Source organism: Theobroma umbraticum, unplaced genomic scaffold, assembly GCF_002168275.2.
Source record: "Theobroma umbraticum cultivar Fairchild unplaced genomic scaffold, ASM216827v3 scaffold_56.0, whole genome shotgun sequence".
NCBI classification, from domain to species: domain Eukaryota; kingdom Viridiplantae; phylum Streptophyta; class Magnoliopsida; order Malvales; family Malvaceae; genus Theobroma; species Theobroma umbraticum.
The window spans coordinates 1,481,929-1,491,434 of record NW_018397256.1 but is presented as its reverse complement, the minus strand read 5'-3'; the positions used below and the strand labels follow the sequence as shown (position 1 = coordinate 1,491,434).

Genomic DNA, 9,506 nt, shown 5'->3' with positions numbered 1-9,506 from the left:
TGAGCTCATTTCGATTTGCCTTTATAACTATTGTTTTATTGCTTATTATTTAAATATTTTAATTTTTTTAAAAAATTTTATAATTAAAATTAAAAAAAATATTATTTACTAATAAAATAATTAAAAATATCGTGCCAAGCCGGAATCTAAAAATTTATATTCAAAACTCAACGAAAGTCGAACCAATGGGCTGGTAGCTCTGCACTTAATTATTTACATATCTACAAATATGCCACTTGGACTTCAGATTATCCAAAGTTGAAAGTAAAGTATGGGTTTAGTTTGAGCAATAGCCTTCTTCCACGTACCAAAATAATAATATATATAGATATTTATATATTTATAAATTTGGTGTTTCAATTTTTTATTCGAATAGATTTTCCAAATTAAAAAAAAGAAAATTCAATTATCGTTCCTGCTTCTCTCTCTTCTTAATATTTGTGCTTCTGGCTCTCTCTGTTTCCGAGGAGGAAGAAACAGAGGTTCCTGCAAAAAGAGAAAGGGCAGAAGCAAAGGAAGGAAAAATTTTTCAATTTGAGCCGTTATTCTTACCGTAGGGTTCCGATTTTGCTTATCCTTCGCAGATCACTCGTCCCTTCATCTTTCCATCTCATCTCCTTTGCTTGTAAGTCGTAGCCTCTGTTCTGTCTGTCTTTTCTACAGTGCTTTTCCTCAAAATTTGTCTTGAGCTGTCGCCTTTTTTCTGGATAGATCCGAATTTCTATTTATCGGATCGGGTCCCGGTATTTGTTCATCATCATGCATGACGTTGAAGATTATTTGCTCCTTTTCATAAAATACGAGAGAAATGTGATGCATGTTTTGTGTTTATTTTGTGGTTTAATCTTTTGCCTTTTATTTTGGAGGAATGCTGTCGAATGATGTCTGAACTCAACCCTGTGTTGTTTCTTTTTTAAATTTTAAGGTTTCTGTTTTTATTTGGGACTTCGATTTGTTATGTTAAAATTTGTTAATTTCAATGCTGTAATAGATCTTGCATTCTAATGCTGATAGGAAGTTATGTACCCAATTTTTCGGTAACTGGTTCTCACAAGTCTGATTAAAATTATGGAGAAAAATAACCTGACCAATTATTGAATTATCCCTCTTTTTTTTTGGGAAAAATTTCTGATTTGGTAGCTTGATTTGTTTCATAGAACATTGTTAATTGTTTTGAATGACTAATGTATGTATTTATCTTGGATTTTAAATTCTAATTGCTTGTTTCTTCTAATAATGCAATAGGTTTCTTTTATTGAGCGACATTACAGATGGACAATCTACAGCATACTGTAGATTAGCTGGGCAGCCCGTGCTTGGTTATCAGAAACCTCGAATAATTTGTCTCAATTGACGAGATAAGCTGCTTTTGCTTTTGCGAGGTCAGTCAATGTTTGAGATGTCATTACACTGTAATAAAAGAGCAATGTGCTATCTTCTGCTATCAGGAATTTACTCTAATCATCAAAACATTCGGCGTTTCTTCATCATAACCCAAAAGAAGAACAAAGAAAAGTTCTGAATCCTATCAATGCTCTTTAATATTGTTTATTAGAGTGGTGATAAAGAAATCCACTTCTGTTAAATTTGGGGAATCTAGAGCATGTAAATATAAAAAGGGCCACTTCGCCTATCGTCAATTGGTTTTAGGTTGGTTGGTCATCCTAAAAATTCAACATGGTATTAGAGCAGGCGTTATCCCCATTGGTTCATCCATTCGTGATTCCTGTCATGTGAAAGGCTGTTGCCCTTATGCATGAGTGTTAGAGTAATCCCTCATCTGTTAAGTTGGGGGTATCTTGGGCATATAAAGATACCAAGAGCCTCTTCACCTATTGCCAAATGGCTTTAGGTTGGATGCTCAGTCTAAAATTCAACATTGTTGACTAAGTTTTTCTTTGTTTGTGTTCGGGAGCAATTCGATGCATGTGTTGGCCCCACTGTTTCGTATGTTGTTTATGTAAATGCATGAGTTTATAATGGAAGCACATTTGATGAAACATCTTGTTCTGCTTCTTGCATGTTGATAGCTGAGAAGAAGTTAATGATATTTTTGACATTTGATTAGCTCAGTAGTCTATTCTGTTCCTGCAATAGGCTGTTGAGACTTATTCAAATGCAGTCGCCTCCAGATAAAGCTTTTGTTATGTTGAAAAGGGAAGGAACTGACTTTGCTGGGTCAAGTTGTGCAAGTCACCTCGATGGTACTTTCCAGGAAGCAATAGCTGCTGCTGCTACATCATCTTCTTCTGCTTCATCATCATCGTCATCATCTTCAGATGATGGCTCTCAGGAGACACAAAATGACGATGACCTAGACAATGGGAATGCTTCTAAACAATTGGTGCTTTATGATCCTGCTGCTAATGGTACTGTTGCAATTGATTCCACCCCTCCTGGACCTATTCAGAGCAGACCTCCACCATGTCCAAGATTTTCATCAAGAGTATTGCCATCTGTTGGGGCTTTCACTGTCCAGTGTGCCAATTGTTTTAAATGGAGGCTTATACCAACAAAGGAAAAGTATGAAGAAATACGTGAACATATTTTAGAAAATCCCTTTGTTTGTGAAACAGCTCGTGAATGGCGGCCTGATATCTCATGTGATGATCCAACGGATATTTCTCAAGATGGCAGCCGACTTTGGGCAATTGATAAACCCAATATTGCTCAGCCTCCTCCAGGCTGGCAAAGGCTACTGCGGATCAGAGGTGAAGGAAGTACTAAATTTGCAGACATGTACGTATACTTTTCTATGAGGCAATTTTCAACCATGTAATTTTGGTTTTGTCATTTCTCTTCTGTCTATTTTATTTCCTGACATTTGAATATTTTTTCTTTTCATGTGTGTTTGCGTAGAATATTCCCCTTGCATTCATGAAATGTTTTTTTTTTCTCACTCCCTCCCTAATCATATCTCTTGTATTTAGCCTCATGGGAGCATATCCAGACAATTGTGGGTTTTCTTTCAACAGATTAATGGTAGACATATTGCTTCATTGAGGTTTCTCACATTATACTAAAATGCCGATAATCAGCTTCAACTTGTACATGCTCATAAACTATCTGAATTCATCTAACTTTCTTGGATACTATTTTAATTATTTTACAATAATTTATTATTAGAAAATTGTCCATATAAAACTAATATATATATATTTATAAATGCACTACTTTCTTTGCTGTTGTTTTTCTTGTGTTCATGGTTTACTGTGGTTTTCATTCTTTATGTTCCTCATACCTGATATTTCTACCCCTTTTCTTGGTGAGATCTTCCTCTTTATTGGCATGCCTCTTTGCTTTTATTGGTATGAAGACAAGGGAGAAGGTGAACATTGCTTCTTATTTCATTCTTCCTGCAGAACATGTTTGTTCATTTCATCAATCAGGATTTAAGAGTTATGGTGATGGGTAGTTTAGGACTCAATATCTTTGCCCTTAACAATAAGCTAGTTGTGAAATGGTCAATTCTAACTTTTGTTTTCAAGAGTCAGCAGTGAATGATGAACTTGGTGTTCGAGCGGTGCAATTCATTACTAGCTGATCGATTTGCTGCTAGCTTGAATTAGGAATTCGTTTTTAAGGTCACTTGCACTATGACTCTTACACATTGACGTGCTGCCCCCCAACCCAAGAATTCTAACATGAAGAGACCGAAAAATGGCTTTCAACTGAAAATGCATTGCTCAGTCCGATTTAATCATGTTTTGTCGTTTAGTATAGATATGGCACTATGTAATCTAGATTTTTATGAGCTTTGAAGCTAATTTGTTTTTTCTGTATATTTCAGCTACTATCAAGCACCGTCAGGAAAGAGACTGCGCTCAATGGTGGAGGTGCAAAAGTACATAATCATTACTTAAGCTATTGATTCTCTCTCTCTCTCTGTACAATTGTATTATAGATGAGTAGTCAAGAGTTACCATCCATGCCTCGCCCAAGTCCCTGAATTTTCCGTTGATATTTTTGTTCATGGTGTTTTCGATTTTGCAGGTACCTGATTGAACATCCCGAGTATGCAACAGAAGGGGTGACTTTGTCTCGATTTTCATTTCAGATACCTAAGCCTTTACAGGAAGACTATGTAAGAAAGCGCTCTGCCCCTGCCCGTCTGACAGGCTCACATGATAATACTAGGCCTCTTGAACCTGGTGAAGGTATGACGAAGACTCTAATATGCTTTCTTTAAAGGCTAAAAAAGGATTATTGCCAAACTGAGTGTTTCTTTTGGAGTCTGATTGCATGCCTCAGTTTCCTTATAGATTTTGGGTTCTGTTACACCCTGTTTCTATATCCAAATTGATATAATCATGGTCATTTTGTAATGGAAATATTAACAAGGAGATGGCAAATGAGATTGTCATCATTCCTTTATTTCTGCATAAGACATTCATGCATTAAAATGGTTGATATATAGGTAGCGTTTGGTATGAGGGAAGTGAGAGTACATTTTCTGTAATGTGTCTAAATAAATTATATTGTAGTGTTTGTTATGCAAAAAGTACTGTAATGTAAGATTGCAATGCAATCACGTTACAGTCAAGGAATGTAATGTGATTGCAGTCCAAAACCAATGCAATCACATTACATTGTATTCTGTAATATTATTAAAGATATTTTTACTCTTTAATTTTGTTACTTTGTTAAAAATATTTTATAATGTTATAATTAAAATAAAAAATATAATATAAGAATTAAAAATAAAATAAAATAAAATATAAGAAATTAAAAAATATATAATATAAGTACAAAAAATTAAAATAAAATATATAATATAAAAATTTTATTAAAGAAATACAAATAAAATATGTAAGATTATAACAAGAAATGGAAATAAAATATATGACATTAAAAATATATGTAAGAGATGATATTATATACAAATTAACAATAAAAAATACAAATCTATTAAATTCGTATTTTAATAAATAGAGATAATTTTAAAAATTAAAATTACATTTCTAACAAAATACTTGTGAATCAAAATACTTGTAAATTAAACATTGTAATGTTATTTTTCTTACATTTTAATCAGTATTTTGCTTGCATATCAAACATTGTAATGTTATGTTCTCTGTAATTATATTACTTGCAATTACATTATCTGAATCACATTGCATTGTAAAGTACCAAATGCTATCATAAATTTTTTTTTTCTACAGTGAATCCACTAGCTTGGGCAGATCCAGAAGACACAGATTTGCAGCTTGGCCGCCCAGCGCTTCCACCTCCTAGTGTTGAGGCCCCTGTTTCTGGTTCACCTAATCGGCCAGCAAAGCAGGCTAGGAGAACACCTTCAGAACAGATGTACAAAAGTAATCCAGCGACTAATCAGCATGGTGGCAAGGTGGAAAAGCGCCAGTCAGTTTAGAAATACCAATTATGGTGAGTGAGACTTGGACCAGTTCGTTTTTTCTCTTTGTGACTTGTTTTTTTGTTTTTTGTTTTTTTTTTTGGTTATTTTGATTTAGAATACTAGCTCATGTTCTTCATAGCAGAATAGTGAAAAGGTTTGATAGTAGCTTTTTCTGAAAGGAGTGGATGGTGATGATGGGGGTGTGATTAGGGATGTAGTTGCAAGCTTGTTTGTCAGGGATGTTAGAAAAACTAAATTAAAAAATATATATTACATGTATTTGTATAAGATCTAAGAGAGGAACTAATCATATTACTACACATGTATGAAGGGCATCTACACATTTGCCTGGAATCATTTTGGAATATCCTTTCAATTTTGTTTCTTTTTATTTTAATTTGGGCGGGAATTTCATTTTTAATTCTAAAGATTAAGTTTTGGTTTAATGTAAGGAATGGAACCTTTCTTTTTTTTCTTCATGTAACTAAGAATTCGAATGGCAAATTAATCGGTTGATAATAAGAGCATTAAGTCCCTGGATTTAATTCAACACTAAAGATTAAACTAATGTTAACGTTGCGTTTTGTGCCTTACAATGTAATCACATTGTAAGAATTGGTAAGATAATATTGTAGGAATTGTTTTGTTAATAACAGTTTTTATTAAAATATTAAAAAGATAATATTGTAACGTTTAATTTATAAGTATTTTATTAAAAGTTTAATATTAATTTTTAAAATTATTTTTAAGTATTAAAATACAAATTTAATACATTTATATATTTTTTATTATAAATTTTTATATATCTCTTAAATAAAGTTTTCAATAAATAACCCAACATATGAGCAAATCCATATCAATATGAATTAGAAAATTTTTTTATGTGTTACCAATTTGGAAAATTTTAAAATATATTGTTATTATTATTTTTAAAAATTCTTAAAAAAATTAAAAATGAAAATAATTATTTTTTTTAAAAAGTAAAAAATAAAAAACTAAAAAGTGATTTTTGAAAAAGGTCTTAATGTAAAAAAGAAATATTTTTATTTTTAAAAGTTTATTAAAAATTACAAAGAAAATAGTTTTTATAATTTTAAAAATTATTACCATAAAAAATTATTGTTGATATATTTATATTCATAAAAAAAGTATTACTTAAAAATGTCAAATCAAAAAGGGAAAGTTACATTTGAAGGGATTTTTTAGCATTTTTCTTAACAGAGAAAGGTAAAAAGTATCTAATCAAGTTTGATAATAATGTAGAGTAAATTGTAAGATTGCATTGGTTTTTAAGTGTAGTCACAGTACATCTTTGGTTGTAATGTGATTGCATGGTAATCTTACATTGTGTTGATTTATTTCAAGGTAAATATTGCAATGTATTTAAATTAAGTATATTCCAAGAATGTGAGAACTCTTAAGAATGTGAGAGCACAATCCTTGTGCCAAACTCTACCTAATGTTTTCCTTTAGTCTTAGTGCAAAAAGGATTGATTTTGACAGCTTAAGCTTTAATCAATGCTAAGTCAAGAGGGAAATATTTTTGGTAATTAAAGACAAGATTGAATGAATAAAGAAGGGTTGATGTAGAATCGGTGTTTAAAGGTCAATATTTCAGATGTGAATAAGATAATTAGATATCATTATTCAAGAATGTCAAGGTACTATTTCAATGTTTGATGATGGATGTGAATGATGTGTAATATTCAAATCTCATGTTTTTCTTTAGATTTTTTTGATGTTTAAAAGCATAATTTATGTATTATTAAACAATAGTAATTCATCAATCTATGGTTTTGTACGTCAATCAGCATTGCAAGGGTAAAGCAATAGCATATAAGGGCATCGTTTTACCCTATAAAGAAAAAGAATTAATGAAAGACAAGAGAAGATGAAACCTAATATCTTAAAACCTGTGCCTACAAGGCTTTTATCGACATTTTTGTTTCTTATACGAATAAAAGTCTTTGCTTCTAGTCAAAACAGAAGCTCTACAATTGCATTGTATGTTCATTTTTTAAAAAAAAATTTAAAGGTTCATTCAGAATCAAATTAAGCAACATCTAAAACAAATATTAGCTAGAATGAATTACATTCTTGTCCAGATTAGAAAATCAATATAGTATCAGAGCACAATTTTAGATTTCTTTCCACTGATAAACCCTAATTCAATCTTGAATCATTCATTTTGTTTTTCAATTTTTCAAATCTTAAAGTCTTTTGATTTTTCTGTTTTATTGATGGCATCAACCAACTCAAGAACTTTGTTATTGACGACCTTCATTGCCATACTTTTTGCATCATTTGAGCCACCATGGTTGAGTGGTAATCAACTCAAGATTGACTTCAAGCAATTACGCAACATGAACGCTGATTTTTTTTGTTGACGTTATCAATCAGGAATAGGATAGGTTTTGGAGATGGATCTATTCAAGAATCAAGACCTTCAAATGAAGTGCATAGTCCTTGGAATAGATGCAATAATCTAATAGTTGCCTGCCTTTGGAATCAATATCTCTTTCCATTGCAACTAATGTGTTTTATATCAATAAAAATTTAAAAATTTGTGAAACTTTGAAGAAAGCTTTTTCCACAACCTGATAATCCCAAGATATGCAATCTACAATTTTTCTTGTATAATATTTTCCAAGGAACTAGGTCCATTGACACTTACTTTACTGAAAAAAATGGACTTCTAGAATAATTAAAATGCTATAGGACTATGCCTCATTGTGAATATGGGAAATGAAAACAAAGTTGTTTTTTTTTTTAAAAAAAAAATCAATTAGTGTTAAAAGGACTATTTTCAAGTTCTTAAATTGTTTAAATGACTCATTTGCAACCCTTAGATTTCATATAATCATGATGAAACCATTTCGCTCTCTTGATCACGAAGCATACAATCTTGTTTTGATAGAAAAGTCATAAACAAGCCTTCATCTGCAATGACAATCTTTTGTAAAGGCTTCTGCAATGTCAACAATAACTGATAATAGAAAGATCAAGAATGATTTAGTCTGTACTCATTGTAGAAAAACAAGGCATATTAAAGACTAGTGCTATCACATTATTGGTTTTCCACAAGATTTTAAATTATCTAGAGGTAAGAGCAATGCAAAAAGGCCTTTTTCTATCAATAGTGCAGTATCTGCTATTATGATGAACAAAATATTTCCACAAGTCCAAAGAATAGTTCAAGTTCAATGTCTCAATTCTTACTCACAAAGGGGTAATATCATAAACTCGTGACATTGATCCAAGATATTGATTCTAGTAGTAATGGTAAAGATCCAACCTTTTCCAACAACCATCGAAAGAATGCAATGGTCAATTCATGCATAACAGGTATTATATCATAACTTATTTCATTTTGCAATACTAAAATACCTTTGAAAATTGAATACGAATCTATTCATACACAGAATATTGTGCTAAAGAAGCTGTTTTTATCTACATAATATTGTGGGGCAACGGGTCATATATTATCCTGTCTTAATGCCTTTGTGTCACATCTTATTTTCTAAAAGGATTATGACCAGTATAAGGACCTATGTGGGTATAGCTCACTAGGTCCAAGTAAGCCTAAATCAATAATGTATGGATTTGTCATCCATCGCACTGACACATATTTCCATTCATAATTGAGGGCATGAATAAACTATCAAGTCCACCACATTATGGAACTTCTCAACATAAAGTGTGATTTCTATCACATTTCATATAAATATTCACAATGTTTACAACTGTGGTCCGACACACATCCCATGCCTTTATTGTTATGATTTATCCAACATAGTCTTATAATCCACATGCACCCATATTCAAGGCTCAACATGATGTGCGGAAGCATAAACAAGTATGAGCATATCAACATTTATATACATAACCAGATTCATTATCAACATAATAGTTCAAAGACTAGACACACTACTGAGTGTAACAATGCTAGGAGGTTGGAAAGAAGGCTCTACCACGAATGAGCAAGGCTATTACTCATAAGTTGCCTAACCAAGTAAACTACTGATCTGTAAAACAAAATAGGGGCAAATATGGTTGAGTCACAAAGACTCTGTGAGTGGATATGACCAAGGAGACAAGCCAAGGAGAAGAGTTTTTGCAATAAATCATACTTTGCAAAAACACATGGTTT

General features: G+C 31.8%; 1 protein-coding gene across 1 annotated transcript; it reads left to right on the top strand.

The window, feature by feature from the left end:
- Nucleotides 1–368: 368 nt before the first annotated feature.
- On the top strand, nucleotides 369–5,721 carry LOC110411516 (methyl-CpG-binding domain-containing protein 2). Its single transcript, XM_021421707.2, is given in 7 exon segments — nucleotides 369–625; nucleotides 1,246–1,382; nucleotides 2,098–2,739; nucleotides 3,791–3,844; nucleotides 3,994–4,157; nucleotides 5,163–5,356; nucleotides 5,358–5,721. Coding segments are annotated over 5 exon segments (1,071 nt in total). The 5' UTR covers nucleotides 369–625; nucleotides 1,246–1,382; nucleotides 2,098–2,116; the 3' UTR covers nucleotides 5,394–5,721.
- The last annotated feature ends 3,785 nt before the right edge of the window (nucleotides 5,722–9,506 follow it).